At 41.6% G+C, this 23,751-nt stretch overlaps 1 protein-coding gene across 1 annotated transcript in view; it reads left to right on the forward strand.

The window, feature by feature from the left end:
* The window catches only part of KLB (klotho beta), a 34,922-nt gene that overhangs the window by 8,811 nt on the left and 2,360 nt on the right, over nt 1-23,751 (forward strand). Inside the window, exons 2-4 of the mRNA XM_014548676.1 lie at nt 11,297-11,807; nt 14,056-14,324; nt 20,619-21,762. Coding sequence (XP_014404162.1) covers nt 11,297-11,807; nt 14,056-14,324; nt 20,619-21,762 — 1,924 coding nt within the window. The remainder of the gene's footprint in view (nt 1-11,296; nt 11,808-14,055; nt 14,325-20,618; nt 21,763-23,751) is intronic.

The following is a 23,751-nucleotide window of genomic DNA, read 5'->3' on the forward strand; positions in this document are numbered from 1 at the left end:
TCAGAGGGAGGGGCCACAGGTGGTTGGCGGGCTGGCCCCACCCTCTGGTCAAACTCCCAGTTGAGGGTCAATTTGCATATTAGGCTTTTATTATATAGGATGAAACTGAAGCCCAGAGAAATTTGCCTGAGGCTACACAGCTGATAAGTGGGGTTTTTTTACTCCATAGTAAGTATCAGAGCCAAAATTCAAATCTTAGCCATCTGAATCCAAGTTAGCCAGGTTTAATGGCATAAATCAGCTACCTAGCTAGATTCAATGAAAGATAACAATTTACAGCTTTAAACCCATAGCAGTCACTAGTGTTAATACTGACTCAACAGATATTTGACTTCACTTTGCCTATTTAAAGACCAGAACAATCTAGTACATGTTTTATTTGTCCTCAAAATCTATGAACAATTTATCCCTGATTCATTGTCCCCATGATTTTAATTTTTATTTGCTCAAAACTTTAGTGCTCACCGGGCTGGCATGGCTCAGTGGTTGAGCGCCAACCTATGAACTAGGAGGTCACGGTTCAATTCATGGTCAGGGCACATGCCCGGGTTGTGAGCTCGATCCCCAGTGTGGGGTGTGCAGGAGGCAGCCAGTTGATGATTCTCTCTAATCATTGATGTTTCTATCTCTCTCTCCCTCTCTCTTCCTCTCTGAAATTAATAAATATATATATATATTTAAAAACTTTAATGCTCCATTAAAGTGATGTTAAATCACATATGTGTGCCCTTGGCAATACCATCTAAAGTTTAATTAAATGTTAACACAATTATTCATTTAATTAGCTAATGATCATAGTATTTATATGATCATCCCAACTCATCTCCATTACGACCTAAGACATCTCCAACAAAATACAGAAAATAATGATCAAACAAGTTAAAACTAGCATTCTTATACATGTTTCTAACCAAATTTGAATAAAGATGAAAACCGCTTACAAATAAGAATTGCCAAAGATAGTTTCTATAATCAGAAAGCATCATTAGATACAAGAACCATGTAAAAAACAAACAAAATAAAACACACAACTATTTGTAGATGACAATTGGTATCCAAAACCTTCAAGAGAGCAATATTTACTTTTTCTAATCATTAAGTAGAAAAAGTTATACTTCAGTGAATGATTAACAAGCGTTTAAATAAATGTAATTATAAATGCCCAGAAAATAACATTGGGATCATGTTTAAACAGCTTGATTTGATATGAACACTCTCATACATGGAAAATTAGGCCCAACTGGAGATCAGAAAATAATGTTAAGTAATGGAAACGGTACTAAATATGATGTGTCTATGAACTGAGGGAAACTTTACATTAGTTTATAGTATAAAATAAGCCATTTAGCTGTATATAAAAAGGCTTACTGAGAAAACTCAACATTAGAAAATAGTCTTTGTTTTAAAAAAAAAGGTATAATCAAAACTATTAAACATTAACAATGATTTCGTTGCTGAAAAGTAGCAGGGATGCTGAGAATACATCAAAACATTTCACTTACTAACTAGTAATGAGTGCATACTTAAGTAATCAAAGTGGTTCTTGGGTGACCTATTACTGCTTCCTGGAAGTGTGTCTGGGAGAGTCCATTGGTGGGTTCTTCATAGCATCATATCTTGACCAGAGATTATGTGACTGAGTCTTAAATAAAGGGCTGGGGTTTTACTGTTATCAGTGCTTCTTTCATGTTAATCACATACGCATTGTACGTCTCCTCCTTTTACCTTTACATATCAATGTATTGTTACAGAATAAACAAACATTCTTTAGTATATAATGGAATCCAGAATAACAACTTTTTTAAATTTCTGGTTTTTCCTTTGAGATTTATGGAACTTGGAGAAACTGAAGAGTGAAAGCAAAGAGCAATTAAATTCACTGATAGAAACTATTTGTTTCAACCAATGCTCTTGACCTTTGTATTTTTTAAAATATATTTTTATTGATTTCAGAGAGGATGGGAGAGGAAAAGAGAGATAGAAACATCAACGATGAGAGACAATCATTGATCAGCTGCCTCCTGCATGCCCCACACTGGCGAGCAAGCCCACAACCCGGGCATGTGCCCTGACTGGGAAATCAAACTGTGACTTCCTGGTTCATAGGTCAACGCTCAACCACTGAGCCACGCCAGCTGGGCTTGACCTTTTTAAATTACAAAAATGATGCTTTTTACCACAAAATGTTCAAACAATATATAACACATAAAGTTAAAATGAAGTCTCAAAAAAAAATTGAATTCTCCTCTATAAGTCTTACTCCCTAACTCCATACCCAGAAGTAACAACTGCTAGCAGCTTGTTCAATGTCCAAATAGTTTTCTCTGTATAAATAAACACATACATTTGGTCAAATTTTTAATAAAATTTAAATCATATTAAGTTTTTGTTATTGTTTCTGATTAATTGAAACATAAAACTACACTGTTTTTATTCTATTTATTTCTGTACTTGTCTCTCCTAATAGAGGTCAGAGGTCATAAAACAGGCACTATTTTGTTCATCTCTATCTAAATGTCTACCATAGTGCCTTGTATTTGTAAAATAAGTGTTTGTAGACTTGAATTTAAGGAAATAATCAATGTAAATGAATGAAGAGTAAAGAAGGATAAAATAATAGCTGTGGGTTGAAGGAACTTAAAGAAAAATGATTTATCTAAACTTGCCTTTGATGATGTACAGAATTTCTGTAAGGGAAGGAAGTTAAATAGAGCAGAAGGTAATGCTGATGAATTCTCCATTTAATTACCGAGGTGTTGCTCCAGACTGCTTCTCTCCTGAGTGTGTTCCTGGCACCCACACTGACACGTGGCCTTCTCAGTCCACTGGCCCTCGATTTGGGGCCATCGCTGTTATATTAGTACACCCCTTGCATTTTCACAGCCTGTTCAATTACCATTGAATCTAAGGTATAAAAATGTGTTTCAAAGACACATAATTTAATTTTCATGATGATATGACAGTGAACTACAAGGCTGAAGTACTTATTTCTAATTCTAGCTTTGCCACTAACTGGGACTTTGGATAAGCCATTTATTTCTCGAGTTTCAGCTTCTTCATTTAAAATATTTTTAAAATTTTATTGGACCAAATGACCCATAAGGTTCATCCTCTACCTCTAATTAGCAGGCATGAGCACAGAACTTGGAGTAATACAGTTTGGGCTTGACAACTCATGAAACTCTCCTCTAAAATGGGAATGATAATAGTACCTACCTCAAGAAATTTAAGTGTGGATTAAAGGAGATAAATGTGGATTAAATGGAAAGCACTTAGAACAATGTTTGGCACATTTGGCACTCATAGATGTTAGTTCTTATTACCATTTATATTATTAATTTTCTATGGTTTTGTAATTTAATCACTATTCTGTTCTATTTGATCATGAAAGTCACTCACCTTTAAGGACCATTTATTAATGACTTGTTTGTAGGTGATGCAGTGTTAAACACTATGCAAGCACGGCATCCCTGCCCTCTCAGTCTAACATTGACAGTGGTGTAAAGATCACCATGCTCAGTTGAGACAGTCAAATGTAGAAGTGGTGCATAGGGATTCATTTAGCCTCTGAGGACAGTATCCAGTGCCAATACTGGGACAGGGAAATACACATAAATGTTACATGCTGTGCTGGGCACTTGGACTACTATGTAGTCTTCTGAACACTCCAAATTTGCTGGCAGGTCTTCCAGAACCTTTTTGGGTGATCCTGAATTCCAGACATACTACTACATAGACATTTTCTTCTCAGCATGCAAGACAGTTTAGTTCTTTTAATAACCAAGTTCAGCGGAAAGAAAGCATCATTTTAAAACAGTATGTTATGGTTCATATCCGGTGCTCTTTCCCCAACAGCTTCAAAATTTAGAACTGGCACATACAGAAAGCAGGATGGTTTAGTAAGGTGATCAGGGAAGACCTGGGTTCAAATCCTAGCTCCACCACTACCCAGCCTCTGGGAAGTTCAGTTTCTTCTCTAAAATTAGAAAAATAAAATCTGCCTCGCAGAGGCTGTCAGGTGACCAACATACTAGCTGGCTCATGGTGGGCATTCATTCAACAAGTATTTTATGCCAGGCTCTATCCTGGGCATGTGTATGCACAACTGTGGACAAAATACTTATGGTCCCTGCACTCAAAAAGCTCATAGGCCAGGCTTGGACCTGTGTGGCGCTGGCCTGAGACTTACACAATCTGGAGGCCCTATCTAAAAAAATATATAAAAAATGACAAACACAGAAGTTGGTACAAAAGTGAATGTTTAGAATAAGAGAAATCTTACATCAGATTGCTGTAGTCTCGGAGATTCTGACTCCTTTTTTTCTGAGGTCTCTTTAGGGAATTTATCAGAAATCCTTAGCTAGCAGTGCTTCATCACAGCCTTACTCAGAACCCACGTAGAGCATTTTACAAGGACCCATGCACGCCAGGGGCCTGAAGCTTCAGCTCCTGAGGCTCGTGGTGAATCTGCCTTTCTTGCACGCCCCAAGATGGGGCCTTATTTTTGTTTTTTTTTAATTTATCTTTATTGCCCTAACCAGTTTGGCTCAGTGGATAGAGCATCGGCCTGCGGACTCAAGGGTCTCAGGTTCGATTCTGGTCAAGGGAAAAAAAAAAAAAAAAAAAAAGAAAAAGAAAGAAAAATTTATCTTTATTGTTGAAAAAAGTATTACTGTCTGCTTTGTGTGGTTTTTTTCCCCCCACTGACCTCCTCCTCCCTGGACCTGCCCTCCCAAGCCTTTGCCACACTATTGTCTGTGTCCATGGGCTCTGCATATCCTTTATAATAAAAGGCTAATATGCAAATTGTCCCCATGGGAGGGTGTTCCACTGACCAGGAGTTAGACGTGCACTGACCACCAGGGGGCGGCGCAGGTGGTGGGCTGCAGTGGAGACGCTGCCAGCCCCAATGAGCCCCCACAAGAGCAGGACTGTGGCAGGATGGTGGAGCAGGTGAGCGGGCAGCGCCAGGCCAAGGCGGGTGCAAAAGGAGGCTCCAGCCTGCGGCAGCAGTAGGCAGCCAGAGGATGGGAGGCCCCAGCTGGCAGCCAGCAGCCGCTAGGGACCCTACCCATGCACAAATTTAATGCACTGGGCCTCTAGTATGCATATAAATTCCCCCAGTTAATCTCTCTCCCCCCACCTTTCCTCTGAAATTCATCAGTCTGTTCATGATTCTATGTTTCTGAATCTATTTTGTTCATCAGTTTATTTTGTTCATTAGATTCCACATTTATTTTTGTTATTTTTCAAATATGTTTTTATTAATTTCAGAGAGGATGGGAGAGGAAGAGAGAGATAGAAACATCAATGATGAGAGAGAATCATTGATTGGCTGCCTCCTGCACTCCCCCTATTGGGGATCGAGCCTGCAACCTGCGCATGTGCCCTTGGGTGGAATCGAACCTGGAACCCTTCAGTCTGCAGGCCAACACTCTCTCCACTGAGCCAAACCTGCTAGGGGTATTTGTGTTATTGTAAGAGTTATATTATTTATGATTTCTAGAATGGCTGTTATATTGATTCTGTTTTTTAAAATATTTTTTATTGATTTCAGAGAGAGGAAGGGAGAGGGAGAAATAGAAATATCGATCAGCTGCTTTCTGCAAGCCCCCACTGGGGATCGAGCCCACAACCCAGGCACATGCCCTGACCAGGAATCGAACTGTGACTTCTTGGTTCTTGGGATGATATTCAACCAACTGAACCACACCAGCCAGGCTATACTGTATTGACTATCTTTAACTCTTCATTCCTAAATCCTGAGGAAAAGCTTCAGGTTCCCAACCCAGGCTGTTTTAGCTTTAATTATTCTCTGAGATATGGTCCTTTTGCATGAAAAAGTTACTAACAGGATTACCATTGTTAATTTACTAAGAACAGAACGCTGAAATTGGCATACAAATGTTATCTCTGGGCAAGGAACCTGGCCTCCTGTAAAGCTCCAATTTACTAATATTGATTTCTTCTAAACTCCCTTCTAATATCTGTGGAAACCACAGATGCTTCCTTTAATTAATTAGGAACTTTATTCTAGAGCTTTTTCCCTTTGTGTTGCCAGGTTTAGACTCTGGCTCAGGCATTGATTTAATTCAGTAATATTATAATGGAAATTAGAATTCTATAACAATAATAGGACCTTTTTTAAAATCTTATACTCCTCAGGAAAACATAGCACTATTGAGTGTCTATTACATACTATAAAGATCTTCAATCTTAGGTCACAGAGTTAATAACTCCTGGTTTTGGTCCAAAAAGCTCTCTTTGAGATGACCTATAGGACCATTTTTTAAAGGAACAAATATATTAGAGCTTAGTTTTTACATGATTCCTATGGGGGAAATCCTGGAACTATACAAACTGAGAACAACCAATGACTTGTTAAAATACTTTGCAAATATAATGATTACAAAGAAAATGGGAGGAAAATTAATTAAAATGAATTTTATTAAAATGAAAATTCATTAAAATTAATTTTAATATGATTATTTCTGAGTTATTTCAACTATAGAAAACATGAATAGGATGGGTAAATATTTTCCTTATGAAAGGTGGTAACTTTTTTTAATATTTAAATATTCTCTCCTAAGAATAATGAGGGTAAGATATTTCTAAGAGAGTTTCAAGATTGTCAAAAAAATTAAAGAAATGACGGTGATATATTTAAGGAGATAATAGTCATAATTTTTTAGCAATGAACTTCTGTAAAGTTCACACACCTTAAACACCTAATAAATATTTGTAGAATGCAGAATGAATCACTGAAAATTAAAAAAATCTGGAACAGCAATTGTAATCAGTAGAAAACAAACATAAAGAAGTGCTGAATAGATGAAAAAAAATGAATCAACCTGAGATTAATTTCAGTCCCAATGGACAATGAATAGAACTCGGTCAACTTCAAAAATAAAAAAATAAGGACAAACAGGTTAGCCATGAAAATCAAGGGGTAAAGGAGAGTTATTACAACATTAATTATGACAGGAAAAGGGGAAGGAAGGAAGGGACGGAGGAGGGAAGGAAGAAGGAATAATTTCTATTAACACTCTTCATCCCACACAGACTCCCACTGTTGTTTTCCACAGCAAGTTAATTTTCAGCTTGCTCTTTCAAAATACTTCAAATTTACATTTGTGTAGTTTGCACAGGATCTTCACATATATTACCTCATTCCTTCTTCACCACAATTCTCTAGTGTTTATTTTTAGCTCAGTATAATGGAGAAGGGAACTGAGACTGCTGAATGGGAAATGCATTATCCAAGATCATAAAGCTCATTAGTCGCCACCGTGCCAGTACTGGAGGCTGGGTGTCCTGCTTTCAAGACCCAGGCCCTGTCGCCTAGAGTGCCATGTAGGTGAGATGCATCTTTATATCATTCTTCATGGCCATTTATCCCTAAAAAAGAGCAATCAATATTTCGAAGCAGGTGGTCAAAGAATACTCACACCAAAAGACAAACTGGCCAAAACACCATTTGGAGATATATAAAACAACTTTAAAAATTGTTAGGTAGTCATTCTGAGATTAACAAAAGGAAATAATTCAAACAAATTAAAAGCTATATGCCCACCATTAGTTATTACAACATTATTTATGATAGAAAAGGGAAGAAAGGAAGGAAGGAAGGAAAGAAGGGAGGGAGGGAGGTAGGGAAGGAGGGAGGGAGGTAGGGAGGAAGGGAGGAAGGAAGGGAGGAAAAGCTAATTTCTATCAAAAGAAAGAGATGACTAAGTAAATCGTATTTCATAAAATTGGTGAATTATTATACTGTTAAGATAGTTATGAAGACTAAAAACAACATGCAATACGTTCAGTCATTTTAGCTGGGAAATATACTGGGAAAAGCTGGCAGGGAACCCTGAAATAGGAAAACAGTTTGCTGTGATTGTGGAGTTTAAAGTAATCTTTCTTTAATAGTTTTTGCTTAATACTTTGTTAAATAGCCTTAACAAATAAACAAATCCACATGAAGATATTTCAGCCAAAATGTGACTAAAATTAGGCACCGAATTGGAAATTTAACTTGGACAACTGATTGGAGGTAACTTAGTTACAGACACGTGTAATGTGCTAGGTGTGCTCATCTGTCTTCAACCCACGCCCCCCACAGCACTCCCTCCCACCAGTGTCCCGCCATGTCTCCCGGCCTCCAGCCCCTTCTTCATCTGGGCTTCTAGAATTGTGTCTTATTTGCTTCCTATCACCCACAGAACTGATCTGAGTCTGCATTTCCAGGGGCATCAAAGAGAACTGCCACGCTAGGCCAGCAGCTGCCTCTCAATGATATGAGGCCCTGATAGCTGACCCCAAACAACAACAGAAAAAAAAGCTGCTGACTTCCCCTTTAAGCTACTGAATTTAAAGAACAAAGGTTGAAGCTCCCTTAAATCAATCATTCCAAAGGTAGATGGCCTTGTACAGATAGAGGGTAACCTTGGAAAAGCTCAGAAAGACTGTTGTGCAAGGTGGCAGGGCCCAGGCTGCACGCCCCTCCTAGCCCTATTTTAGTCTTCCCAGCAGCCCTCCTTTGTGAGCATCAGAGCAGCGCACACATGTAGATATCTCTGTTTCATCAAGATTTATGTCAAACTCACTACCTCTGAGCAATACTTTTTACCTTGTTACTTGGCAAATAGGATCAAGTCATAACTATAAGCACTGTCCAAAGAACCTCCCCCACATTCTCTACACAAGAATGGAGAGGCTGCCTCCAGCCCAGAGCAAAGATAACCCTAGATACCTTGATAGCCTATGCAAATAGCAGCAAAGGTGAAAGAGACACTGTGGAACACGAAGGTCACCTTGGGGCATGACGAAACGAGTATATAGACATATATATCCAGAAAACTTGTTTGGAAAGATGTTGCAAAGGTACATATCCGTTGTCTTCTAAGCTGCTCTGTTTCTCATTAAAATGCTGATGCCACCAAGATTTTATCACAGCTTAGGTTATCTTTCATACAATCACTAAAATATGCAATAAAACACCTATTTTAAAGAAACGCCTCCCTCCCTTTCTTTTTCCTATTAGGACTGGTTCATTGCTGATTTAATAAATTTCTTACTGACTCCATCTCACTCTCCCTTCAGTGTCTGATGGCATCATATTTGCATGGCAGCGAGTTTCTGGCTCAGGATCTTACATGGGTGCTGAGCTTTATAGTTTACACATCAGAGCTGCATGACTGCCCTGGTCAAGTATCAAGGCATGACGTGACTGATTAGAAGCAAGCAAAGAATTCTAGCAATGCATGACTGCTTTTGTTTCAAATCAGAAAAAAATGCAGTTCTCAAGACTTTGGGATTCCAGGCTTTTCAGCCCAGACAGAGCAGCTGAGACCACTTAAGGTGGTGTCTGTCCCCGGTCCCCATGTGGTTCCTTCCAGAAGCTGGAACCTCAGGCTGGAGGCAGGGGAGGAGGCAGCAGCCTGTACACTTCTCTGATGGGAGAGCATTCTTACAGATCCTTGGGGACATTTGGGTGCTAAATGGTTGCAGTGAAAACCAAGTAAGATCGGATAGACAGAGGTAATACCTCGAGACATCTGCTTAAGAAAATCTTCCCCGGGAATGATTTCAATGAACTCCTTCCATCAAGCAATAAGGCACCAACTTTGAAATCCTCGCCTACCTTTCCCCACCCTAACAGGATTTCTGAAGCACAATTGCTGTCCGCAGGGTCTATTAGGTTTGAACCACTGGGCACATTTGATTGTCCTTGACTTACAGAGGCCCTTTCAGATAATTCAACCCAATACACAACGTCTCTGATGAGCAAAAGGAAAGCCAAGGAACAAAGAAAAGCAGACTTTGTGGGTTAAAGGGAAGGGTGTGCACACTGGTTTTAGAAACAGCCAAATAGAGGAGAAATTGGGACGCCTGGGAAGAGGCAAGCAAGTCAAATGCTGAGGGAAAAGAGATGTCACAGGTAAAGGGTAATTTTATGACTGGTCAGGGGTCCTTAACTGGAGTCCTTAATGTTTGCTCCTCCTTCTAATAGAGCTCATGGCTCTTCAATGAACCTGCCTTTTTGCTTTAAATATTTTTTCATTTAAGGCCTTACTTTATGCCATTTTATGTTTCTCTTTCACACCTTTCAGTCTTATTTTTTCAATAAGATGATTGGCTCCTGAGGGAGAGTTCCTGTTCCATTTATTTCAGCCTCTCAGGGCAGGCAAGACAGGCATTGAGTGACACTCGTACCTATTAAATAGACTGGAAACCGATCATGAGGCTCTGTCATAAGAGCTCAACTGGAAATGTAAACTCCAGGAGACTAATAATAATAACATCCATCCTTTCTTCTTTTTTTTAAGAGAGAGAGAGGAACATCAATTTGCAGTTCCACTTATGCATTCACTAGTTGATTCTTGTATGTGCCCTTACCGAGGATTGAACCTGCAATCTTGCCGTATCGGACGATGCTCTAACCAACTGAGCTACCCAGCCAAGGCAATAACATTCATCTTTAGGCAGTAGCTCCTAAGTGCTACATATTTAATTCTGTGCTACAGATTTAATTCATACATTATTTCTACATCTAACAACAACTTTACAAAGGGTATTACTGTTATTTCTAACTTCATTTTACAGATGAGGATAGTAACAGATTTCAGATAGGTTAAGTGACTTCTCTACGGCCACACATTAAACACCTGAACTTCAAGCCCCAGTGTGCTGACCTCAAGACCCACACACCGTCCCCTGGTTTTCTGCTTTATGCGGCGCCTGCCACACTTTTATAATGATAGTAATCACAGCTAAGGCTTCTATAGAAGTTACTCTGTGCCGGGCACTGTTCTGAGGCCCTGTACACACATTAATTCATTCAAGCCTCACAACAAGCCTAGGAGGTGGCTCTATTATTATTCATTTACAGAATCTAGATCCCACATTATCCTGGACTTCTAAGTCAGGGCCAGAAGGAGATTCTGTGGGACAATGAAAGCTCACTGCTCTGCGTCTTTTTATCTAAAGGAAGAAATCCTCTAATCCACATAGTATCTCACCTGCACCAGTCCCAGGAGGGCCAGGAAGGGGGTCAGGGAGAAAAGAAGAAAGATGGAGTTTGGACGAGGGTTCTCTGGCTGCCTCTCAGCAATCCTCCAGGAGAGGCGTGGGTTGCAAGCAAGGGGAGGTGGGCAGAGCACCGCCTTTGAGGCCATCAGGGTTTCCTGGCAGCTTTCCTCTGCATCACCCTGTGCTTCATTCATTTATCCATGAAAGACCTTCTACCAACCAAGTCAAACCCTTGTAAGAACAATATAAGTTAATCGTATTTTCTTCTTCTTAGGCTCACTCGAAAGTTTGGCACAACTACAACATAAATTTCCGCCCACATCAGAAGGGCTGGTTATCGATCACACTGGGATCCCATTGGATTGAACCAAACAGACCAGAAAACACGATGGATGTACTCAAGTGCCAACAGTCCATGGTTTCTGTGCTCGGGTGGTTTGCCAACCCTGTCCACGGGGACGGGGACTACCCAGAGCTGATGAAAAAGCAGCTGCTCTCCATTCTGCCCCTTTTCTCAGAAGCGGAGAAGAAGGAGGTGAGGGGCACAGCTGACTTCTTTGCCTTTTCCTTTGGGCCCAACAATTTCAAGCCGCAGAGCACCATGGCTAAAATGGGACAAAATGTGTCACTCCATTTGAGAGAAGTGCTGAACTGGATTAAGCTGGAATATGGCCACCCCCGGATCTTGATTACTGAGAATGGCTGGTTCACGGACAGTCATGTGAAAACAGAAGATACCACAGCCATCTACATGATGAAGAATTTCCTCAACCAGGTTCTTCAAGGTTGGTTGCGCATTAGCTCAATTAAAATTTTTTTTGAATATTTATGCTATATATTTAAAGTTGCCTTTGACTATATTATTGTTATCGCAGCTTTTTTATTGTCCAGTGTTGAAAGAATTATTTTACAAGATTTTTTATTGATTTCAGAGAGAAGGGGAAAGGGAGAGAGAGATAGAAACATCAATGATGAGAATCATTGATCGGCTGCCCCCTGCACACCCCCTACTGGGGATTGAGCCCGCAACCCAGGCATGTGCCCTGACAGGGAATCAAACCATGACCTCCTGGTTCATAGGTTGATGCTCAACCACTGAGACATGCTGGCTGGGCAACAAAATTTTTTAATGTTATCTCATGTTCTTTTTTAGTGAAAGCTTGAGAACAAAATAATTTTAGACTATAGATACATAATTAATTGGCAACAAGATGCTGTTTCAGTCTATCAAAAAGGACATAATGCTGAGAAAGATATGTCCAAAGTTTTTTTTTAACAGTAGAGCTTTACTCTAAGATGCTGACGGCTTTCTTGGAATTGTGCTTTCACTCTATTACATGTCCAAATGATGAAAAAGTCCGGAGACAAAGAATGAGCCACGAATCTCAAAGCTGAGTCATTTCTATTGATCCTGAGTATTTCTCTGACCCTTTCTTAGCCCCTCATTCCTTTTCCATTACTCAAGTAGTGACATCTACAGGTGGCCGATTGAAATAATGGAGCAGAACACAAACTCAAATCATGATGGCTCTGTCAGAGCTGGGCTCCATTTCGCGCAAATATAAAGGAATCCTCGGTAGATCCTTCTAAAATTCTGTAGCTCTCTTTAAAAGCCACATGTCTGGAGAGAAATCCCAGATTCTGCCAAAGAGAGTGCTCAGGGAGGGTCCTCAGGAACAGCAAAGGCCTGCTGCCCACCCTGCAGGAAGGAGCAGCATGGAGCAGAGTCGTGCCCAGCCACAAGCACGTGTATAGGGGCCTCTGGAGCAGAGGGCCTGTGCCTGACGCCATGCCCGTGGGCAGAAGGGTGTCATTTCCCAGGCGCTACTATTCCACCTCTCCTCAGTGCCCTATACCAACGGGGTTAGAACCAGGGCCTGTTAAAATGTATTTATTTCAAACATCAGTGATCTCAAAGAAATCTCTTGGTCAGGATTTTCTACCTTTTAGGAAAAGGGTGTCAATGATAAAACCCAGAAAATGCACCCTAGCCAGTTTGGCTCAGTGGATAGAGCATCAGCCCACAGATTAAAGGGTCCTGGGTTCGATTCCAGTCAAGGGCACGTACCTCGGTTGCAGGCTCGATCCCTGGCCCTGGGTGACAACCAATTGATGTGAGACACGTTGATGTTTCTCACTCTCTCTGTCTCTCCCCCTCCCATCCACTCTCTCTAAAAATCAATGGAAAAATATGCTCGGGTGAGGATTAACAACAACAGCAAAAATCAAAAGTGCAGAAGTGAGGCATTCCTCTGAGAGAAATGAAAGCTTTTAGTAAAAAAAAAAAAGTTTCCTGATTGGTTTTGAGTCTTTGTTGCTTTTATTGCTGCTGTCTGTTGATTTTCATATCTCAGGTTTACCCAACTCCTAAAAGTCGTTGAATCAGCGTTGTAAAGTTAGAAAGACCCTGAGAGATCATCTTTTCCAATCTTTTCTGTTTACAAATGAGAAAACTAAAGTCAAGAAACTTGCCCAATAGTACCCTCCCTTCCCCTGCCCCTCGGCCCAGTGAGTGCTTGTTCTCTTACATCACTGCACGACTTTCCCCTCCTTATATTTACATCCACGTATGTTCATTCTCAAAGCTAGTTTTTCAGTCCCTGAAGGATCGTTTCATAGAAGATAGTTTGTCCACAAATGGGAACTAACCCAAGCTTGAAATGAGACCCTCTTGGTCCTAAGCAGACATTTGTCCCAAGGAGTTCTGGGAATCACCATGCCCTCTGACACAGACCTGCACACTGAGTCTCAGGAAAATGTTCAGTTGGATGCCAGTTGGATGCTTCGACTGTGTGGTTCACTTGCTGGGGGAGGACCATCCTGGGTGGAAAAAAAAATAAGTGCTGCTTTTCAAGGATAAACATGAATTTTCTATTTGATCTAATGGGCCTACAAATTGGGCAAAAGGTTGGTTTCACAACACACTGTCCCCTTGGCCTCGTGTTAGTGAAGCCATAAACATGAACGAGTGTGTTTAGGCCTCCAAACATCTCTGATTTTTCTCTCTCTCTCTCTCTCTCTCTCTCTGTGCAGCAATAAGGTTTGATGAAATACGCGTGTTTGGTTACACTGCCTGGTCTCTCCTGGATGGCTTTGAATGGCAGGATGGCTACACCACGCGCCGAGGATTATTTTATGTGGATTTTAATAGTAAACAAAAGGAAAGAAAGCCCAAGTCCTCAGCACATTACTATAAACAGATCATACGAGAAAATGGTTTCCCTCTAAAAGAGTCCACCTCCGATGTGCGGGGTGAGTTTCCCTGCGACTTCTCCTGGGGTGTCACTGAGTCTGTCCTCAAGGTAAGTGGCTACTTAACTGTAAGGCGGGACAATAGTGTACAATATTTTATTTCACTTACTCAGTGGCAGCTAAGAGAGAGCCGTCAGACCATATCAAATGCCACGATTACTGGGAGGTTCTGAAGGGAACTTGGGGGTAGAGGAAGGATGAGGAAGAGAAGAACGAAGGCTTCCCGAGAGCCTTGCGTGTGCCGGGACTTACAATGGGGAACTTGGTGAAGGAGTCGGAGAGGCTGCCCTCAAGTCTAGAAATAACTGAGTTCTTTTTGTGAGAGGCACTTGTGAGCAGTGTCAAAGTTATAGGGAAAACATTTTATAGGTTTTTGTTTTGCCAAAAGCAAATTACTCAGTGGCATTTTATTTAAGTCATTCCTGTTATTTGATAGATTTAGATAATTTGCCTTATGAGGTCTCTATATCCCAGAGGGGCCTCCCCACACGTCCCATTCCTCACCTTCTTCAAATATTTACTCAAATGTCACGTTCTCAAAAAGGCTTCCTTCCACTCCCAAAAGTCATAGCCCCATTACTATCACCTCTCACCCCTTTCCTCTTTGTTTTTTTCATGTAGCATTCATCACTCCCTAACATATTATGGACTTTACACATTTTCTCCTTCTCCTTCAGGTTATATTTACTGAAATATAAGCGATATAACAGCATTGTGTAAGTGTAAGATATACAGCTTTTGTTGATTTGATACATTTATATATCACAAAATGATTACCACCAAGGCGTTAGCTACCACCTCCACACCGTCACACAATTCCCACTTCTTTTCATGGTAAGAGCGCTTAAGATATACTCCCTGCCAGGCAGGTGTGGCTCAATGGCTCAGCATCAACCCATAAACCAAGAGGTCACTGGTTCAATTCCTGCTCAGGGCACATGCCTGGGTTGTGGGCTCGATTCCCAGTATGGGGCTGATCGATGATGTTTCTCTCTCATTGTTTCTATTTCTCTATCCCTCTCCCTTCCTCTCTCTCTAAAAATCAATAAAAACATTTTTTAAAAATCATACTCTCTTAGCAACTTTCAAGAATATAACACAGTATTATGAACTATAGTCACCATGCTGTACTTGTTAATCTTATAACTGGAAGTTATACCCTTTGACAAATATCTTCCCACTTCCCCCACCTCCCAGCCCCTGGTAATTACTTCACACATTCTTCTTATTTATCACCCGTCTTCCCCACTAGAATGCAAACTTTCTCCGCATGAGGGTGGAGATGTTTGAGGCTTTGCTGCCTGCTGTATTTATGCCTTACTAGAGAAGCTCAGGCTCAATACGTAGTGAATGAAAAAGGTCAACTTTTATTGTTGTTAATCCTCACCCGAAGATATTTTTCCATTGATCTTTCAGAGAGAGTGGAAGAGAGAGAGAAACATCAATGTGAGAGAAACACATAGATTGGTTGCTTCCTGCATGAGCCCTGACGAGGGCCCTGGCCAGGGAGGAGCCTGCAATCCAGGTAAATGCCCTTGACTGAAATCAAACCCGGGACCCTTTGGTCCGCAGGCCAACGCTCTATCCACTGAGCCAAACCGCTAGGGCAAGGTCAACTTTTAGAGCCAGGTGAGACCTTAGGGACCCCCTGTTCCAAATCCTTCATTTTATGAATGAGGAAAGTGAGATTATCAATTAATCATTGATACCTAAGTGACTTGCCCAAGGTAACACAAATAGTGGCACAACTGTAACAGGCCACCCTCAAGCTCCCAGAGGCAGAGTGCTTTTTCCAAAATAATAATAACAACTATTTTTAAGCCCTTATTACGTGCCAAGCATTTACCTAGATGTATGAAAGTTGTCTTTAGCTAATCTTAAACCCCTCATTTTATAGGCAAGGAAACTGAAGTTTAGGGAAGTTACATAATTTGTCCAGGTTCCCCAGATCTGTCTCCTGACCACTGTAAGACCTCACAGTACCACACTATTGCCTGTATTTTAGAAGCATATGAAAAGACAACAAGATGTACAAAAATGGGACCAGACAAAAGGGCTCAAACCATAAGTAGGCAGTGTTCACAGGTTATGAATCTCAAACCCTGTCAACATTTAAACAAGACTTTAGTAAAAGCCCAGAAGTGATAAAAGGAGAAACATACATAGAGCCACACAGACACAGTGACTCACCTTCAGCTCGTGTACCCTACAGAGCCACCTACTTACCCAGTTCCTATCTCCTCCTCCACACAGCATAGTCAGACAGCCATCTCTTCCCTGCCACTTCAAGTGGGTTTATATTTTTCAAAATTCCAGGCCTAGCAAAGAGAGATCCAAAAGAGACAGGAGTTCCTGCCTGTACATGACCCAACCTGCAATTTCCTCCGGCCCTATCTGAAGACCTCCATCTGTTTCACATTGGTTGGTGATGTGAATGTCTGCCCCATTCTAAAGACCCTATTCCTAGTCTCAAGAGCTGATCACTCAGGTCAGGGGAAAGTAATTCTGCAATCAACTAGGTCTGGGTTTCATGCTCACACCTGCAGCCCAGCAAGAAGTTAGCTCCCTTTGAATTTGAACTAAGAGTGAAGTTGAATCGTTTGCCAAGAAAAATTAGGATGCTTTCTGACATTTCAGCCAGAGGATGTATGAATAGATGCTGTGCTGGCAAAAACTACATGTCTCTATAGGTCCTATAGTATAGGAAGACTGACAAAATGTAAGTATCACTTTAAGAATATTATTGTGCCATTTGTGACAAAACAAATGGACCTAGAGGGCATTATGCTAGATGAAGTAAATCAGAGAAAGACAAATACTGTATCATTTCATTCATATGTGGAATCTAAAAGACTAAACAAATGAACAAACAAAAACCAAACAGACTCATAGAGAGTACAAACTGATAGTTGCCAGAGGGTTGGGAGATGAAGGGATGGGCAAAAAGGTGAAGGGGATTAAGAGGTACAAACTTAGTTATAAATAAGTCACGAGGCTACAATGTGCAGCATAGGGAATACAGTCAACAATGTCACAATAACTTTGTATGGTGACAAATGGTTACTAGACTTTTCGTGGTGATCACTTCGTAAGGTATGTAAATGTCAAATCACTATGTTGTATACCTGAAACCAACATAATATTGTGTCAACTGTACTTTAATTTTAAAAAGCTTTATATCCCCAAATGAAAATAAATATATTACTATGCCTACCCCCACATATCCCCGCCTTATACCCACTCACCCCACCTCTTAGCATTCTTTCCTCCTCCAACGTTTTGTTTTGCGAAATTTCAAACTAGTACAATAAACACACATATTCCCCTCATCAAGACAAATCGATTGTTAACATGTGGCCACATTTACTTTCTCTCCCATTATAATATTATGTATTTTAGTATTGATTCAATATCATTTAATGTACAATCCATATTCAAATTTTCCTAAATGTTCCAAAAATGTCCTTTATAGATTTTTTAAAAAATTGATCATCACAAACAAGGATAACACATTGGCTTTCATGTATCTTTAGCCTCTTTTAATTCAGAGCAATTCCCCCAACCTCACAGTATTGACTTTTTTGAAGAGTCCAGGCCAGTTGCTTATAGAATGTCTCATGGATTTCTGATTGTTTCTTTATTAGATTCAGTTAACCATTTCTGGACATAATAGTACATAGACGATGCGTATCACATCAGAAAGTATATGACGTCAGCTTGTTTCATTACTAAAGACATTAGTTGAAGTAGTCGTCACCAGATTTCTTGGTTAAGGTGGCATTTGCCAGATCTCTTCATTGAAAGGTATCTTCCATTTGTAATTAAAAAGTAATCTGATGGTGATACTTTGAGACCATATAAATATCCTATTCCCCAATAGCATTTCATCCAATGGTCTTAATACTGATTCATGAATCTTGTCTGAATTATACTTTGTAAATTGCAAAATGGTGAATTTATCTTGTTTGTTTTTGTTTTTATTTTTATTTATTGATTTTTTTGCAAAATGGTGAATTTATCTTGTTTGTTTGTTTTTGTTTTTATTTTTATTTATTGATTTTTAGAGAGAGAGGAAGAGAAGAGAGAAACATTGATTTATTGTTCCACGTATTTATACATTTGTTGGTTGATTCTTGTACATGCCCTGACCTGAGATTGAACCCACATCTTTGGCATATTGGGACAATGCTCTAACCCAGTGGTCGGCAAACTCATTAGTCAACAGGGCCAAATATCAACAGTACAACGATTGAAATTTCTTTTGAGAGCCAAATTTTTTAAACTTAAACTATATAGGTAGGCACATTGTTATTAACTTAATTAGGGTACTCCTAAGGCTTAGGAAGAACCACACTCAAGGGGCCAAAGAGCCGCAGTTTGCCGACCACGGCACCAACTGAGCTACCTAGCCAGGGCCAAATGGCAAATTTCTAATTAGAGCATTCCATCTACTTTATTATGTGTGTGTGTGTTTTTAATGACATTGTTGTCATTGTTTCATTATTCCTTTGATGCTCAAATTATCTCAAATTTGGCCAATGGGACTCCTTTCAGCTACTCCTGTCTTTTTGAGATTTCCTTTTCTATTCTTAAGCACTTCCTTATTTTTCTGGCACAAGATGTACCAGCATCACCTCATTCTCTTCCTGCCCCAGGCCTGGAAAAAGCCATATTCCTCCAAAGCTCAGGATCCTTTTAGTGGGGAATAATTTAGAACCAAGCTCTGGGAGCTAGGGTTGAGAGCAAGGTGCATTATCTTTAACTAGATCTGTTAGCAGATTAGTCACACACCACTTGCTAAGACTAATGCTTTCTGGAGGTTTTTACAAGTAAGACATTTTCATTTAATATTGCCTTACCTTATGGCAAGATTGCCCTTTGTAAACACCCTATCATTACCAGGATGCTCTGACGTTTCAAGACACTGAAACTGGCCATCTAGGCTAGGAGGATTTTACTCAAATAATTATATACAGATTTAACTTCATGCTCACCTGATCAATGTTCTCTCAGTTTAATGTTCTAGATAACTGGTTGACAGATGGCAAGTGAGCAGTGATATGGTTTCATAATTAGACTATGAAAAATGACACATGAGAAAACAATTAGAGGGAAAATATTTACCAAAGGTTAATTATCATTTTTTTTCCAGGTGCACTTAAATTCAGCCATGGGGAGAAAAGTACTTTAAAACAAGAACTTAAAACAAGTCATTTAAAAAAACACACAACTTTTACTTTTTCTTATTAATCTTGAATTTGGAAGTGTTTTTCTAAAGCCCTCTTCTGTTATAATTTAGCCTAGCAGGCAATTATTGCAACCAGGGAAAACTAAACCCAAGTCATGTCTAGTTTATGTTTGTACAGTGCTTTAGAGTTGACAGAGCACTTTCCCAGAGTCACTGACTCCTCACAGCACACCTGTAAGGTGAGTGAGATTGAGCAGTCACTATACAGGGTTGCTAAGCCTGAGTTTCAAAGAGAGTCCAGGGCTATCTCCTGGTGAGGAGTAGGGAACGAGATACCATCAGATCAAAGATTCAACTTGGGAGTTTCTGGGGAGTATTTTACTGTCCTTTCTGCTCGTATCCAAGTACCTTGCATAAAGAGGGTGTTCAGTATTCTCCTGGTGGATGAGTAAATGCTATGTTCTCACAGCCACCTGGGTGGGGAGAATATAATGATGCACATGTGATGATATCATTTGACTTTTCAAACAGAAGAGGGTGTTAGAGATTTGCATTCAGCAAATGCAAGGGTTCATTCTCTACCCTACCACACAGGCTTCTTTTAGGAACTTTGGCTGGGATCAACTAGCCTCCTCTAACCCAAAGTGCTGCCCTCAGTGAAATCCTCTACACTGGAATTTTAACTTTGCTTCAATTTATGGCAGTGTTTAAAGGGTCCATCTTTCATGATTCTTGTCAACTGAGAGTACCAAGCCAATATCCTGATGCATTTGAATAAAATCACATGAGACCCCATCATCTGACCTGGGTTTCTAGGACAAATTAACTGGAAAACAGCCTCTCAGGGTTTTCTGTACAACAGCTTATTTTCCAAGCTAAGCCCTCCTGGGTGTGGTTCCTTCCTTAAGTCTTCTGGTCTCCCTAGGAAATTCCAAGGGCTAGAAAAGAAGATCATCCATCAGGCCTTTTCCATGACATCACCAGAACAGCTGGGACACACAGGTCATTATACTAGGTTAAGGACATACTCATCCTCTATCTTCTCTATTGTCAGTGAGAGGCAAGATAAGAGCAGGCCCTTCTCCCTCTCAGATGATGCATGCTGACAGCCTGTCCACCTGGGTGTGCTTGACCTGAATGCGCTTGTTTTTCACAGCCAGAGCTGGTGGCTTCCTCCCCACAGTTCACCGACCCTCACCTGTATGTGTGGAATGTGACAGGCAACAGACTGTTGCACCAAGTGGGAGGAGTGAAGCTGAAAACACGGCCAGGTCAATGCACAGATTTCGTCAGCATCAAAAGACAGGTTGAGATGTTGGCAAGAATGAAAGTCACCTACTACCGGTTTGCTCTGGACTGGCCCTCAGTCCTTCCTACTGGCAACCTGTCCACAGTTAACCGACAAGCTCTGCGGTACTACAGGTGTGTGGTCAGTGAGGGCCTGAAGCTCAACATCTCCCCAATGGTCACCTTGTACTACCCGACCCACACCCAGCTCGGCCTCCCCACGCCGCTGCTGCAGAGCGGGGGGTGGCTGAACCCATCCACGGCCAAGGCCTTCCAGGATTACGCCGGGCTGTGCTTCCAGGAGCTGGGGGACCTGGTGAAGCTCTGGATCACCATCAACGAGCCCAACCGACTGAGTGACATCTACAACCGCACTGGTAACGACACCTACCGGGCAGCCCACAACCTGCTGATCGCCCACGCCCTGGCCTGGCACCTCTACGACCGGCAGTACCGGCCGGCCCAGCGCGGGTCGGTCTCTCTGTCTCTGCATTCGGATTGGGCGGAACCCGCCAACCCCTATGCAGAGTCGCACTGGCAGGCGGCAGAGCGCTTCCTCCAGTTCGAAATCGCCTGGTTCGCCGAACCCCTCTTCAAGACCGGGGACTACCCGTTGGCCATGAGGGAGTACATCGCCTTCAAGAACAGGCAAGGGCTCTCGCGCTCCACGCTGCCTCGGTTCACCGAGGAAGAGAGGCGGTTAGTCAAGGGCGCTGCCGACTTTTATGCCCTGAACCACTTCACCACCAGGTTCGTGATGCACGCGCGCCAGAACGGCAGCCACTACGACACGGACAGGGACGTCCAGTTTCTGCAAGACATCACCTGCCTGAGCTCCCCCACCCGCCTGGCCGTGCTGCCCTGGGGACAGCGGAAGGTGCTGAGCTGGATCCGGAGGAACTACGGAGACCTGGATGTTTACATCACGGCCAATGGCATTGATGACCCAGCTCTGGAAAACGATGAACTCCGAAAGTACTACTTAGAGAAATACATTCAGGAGGCCAGGAAAGGTGAGGTTCGCGGGCCACCAGCTACTGGGAACAAAGGAGGAGGGGAGCCCTGGCCGGTGGGATCAATGGTTAGAGGGACAGCCCCACGCACGGAATGGTCGCAGGTTCTATTCCCTGTTGGGCACATGTGGGAGGCAACCAGTCCAGAGACAACCAGTCTTTGTCTCTCTCCTTCTTCCTTCCCTCCCACTCTCTCTGAAAAACAATGGGAAAAATAAATATCCTCTGGTGATGATTACCAAAACTAAAAGAGGAGAGTAGACTCCTTAGTGACAGTGTTAGCTCATTATGGAAAATTTGGCAAGTATAGAAAAGTATTTTTTTTTAAATAATCACCTGAAATCCCATTCTCCAAAACAAGCACCTAGACTTGTGCTTGCTAGACATTTTTAATACAATTGAGCTCATGCTGTAATGCAATCTTGTACCCAACTTTTTCTTAGTATCACATTATAAATGTGTTCCTTGTTAACATTATCTTAATGGCTCATGTAGAGGAGAAATGGGTACCCAGCCCTGAGGGCTTAAGTCTTGGCCCATGAAGGAATATATCCCCATCCCCATCCCCAATTTTAGACCTAATTTAGTACAAAATATGGAAGCAGACCCTCACCCCCTAGCCTAAAGCAATATTAGGACTGTTACTGCATTTGAAAGCAGAAAGTCAGGAGATCCAGAATAAGAGAAAATAACTTTATTTACAATACTGGGTATTTTAATTTTTTTCTTTTTAAGGAAAAAGTTGCATTATTTTTCTGGGGCATACATGAGAAAATTAGTGTTATGGTCAAATTCCTGAGACACTAGCCAATAAACAAAAAAAAAAGTGGAGATGGTAATAAGTGGATATATATTTTTAAAAATATTTTAATATGTTTTTATTGATTTCAGAGAGAGAAAGGGAGAGGGAGAGACAGAAATATCAATGATGAGAGAATCATTGATTGGGATGCCTCCTGCACACCCCTTACTGGGGGGATTGAGCCCACAACCCAGGCATGTGCCCTGAACTGTGACCTCCTGGTTCATGGATTGACATTCAACCACTGAGCCATACTGGCTGGGCAAAGTGGGTATATTTTTAAGGTAAAGTCAACAGGATTGCATGTGAGAAAAGAGTAAAAAATGATTCCAAAGTTTTGGCTTGAGTAATTAAAAGAATGAAGTAGCCCAGCCGGCATGGCTGAGTGGTTAAGTGTCGACCTATGAACCAGGAGGTCACCGTTCAATTCCCAGTCAGGGCACACGCCCAGGTTGTTGCAGGCTCGATCCCCAGTGTGGGGCATGCAGGAGGCAGCCGATCAATGATTCTCCCTCCTTCTCCCTACCTCTCGGAAATAAATAAAAATATATTGAGGGGGGGGAAAAAGGATGAAGTGGCCATTTACTAGGTTAGAGGAGACTGGTAGACACATTTTTGGAAATGAGTTGTTTGATGTTGCACAGTTTGAGATGTCTGTTAGACATCCAATTAGAGATGTCAAGTAGGCTAATAGGTTTAAGTCTCAGGTTCAGAGGAGAGGTCTGGGCTGAGATACATATTTGGGAGCCAAGAAAAAAAATGGATGGTATTTTTTTAAAATAGGGCTTATTGAAATCACTAAGGGAGCAAGGATAGAAAAGGGGGGGTCTGAGTTCTGGGACACTTCAGTATTCAGAGGTCAGAGATGAGAAATCAGCAAAAATCACTGAAGAGGACCCACTGCTGTAAAAGATAACCAACAGCCTGTTTATATGGAAACTAGTGGTCCAGTGCATGAATTCATGCACAGGTGGGGTCCAGCTGGCCCGGCCCCAATCGGTAAATCGGGGCTGGGACTTTCAGGGGGAGGAGGAGGTGGCGGCGGGAGGTTGGCCGGCCATCCCACCCCATCAGCGCCGGCTGGGGGGAGGGGCTGCAGGCGATTGGCTGGTGGGCCCCACCCCCAATTGGTGTGTGTGTGGGGGGGTGGAGCTGGCTGGGGGGAGGGGACGCAGGCAGGTCCTGGT

The sequence above is a fragment of the Myotis brandtii genome, unplaced genomic scaffold (assembly GCF_000412655.1).
Source record: "Myotis brandtii unplaced genomic scaffold, ASM41265v1 scaffold520, whole genome shotgun sequence".
Lineage (NCBI taxonomy): Eukaryota > Metazoa > Chordata > Mammalia > Chiroptera > Vespertilionidae > Myotis > Myotis brandtii.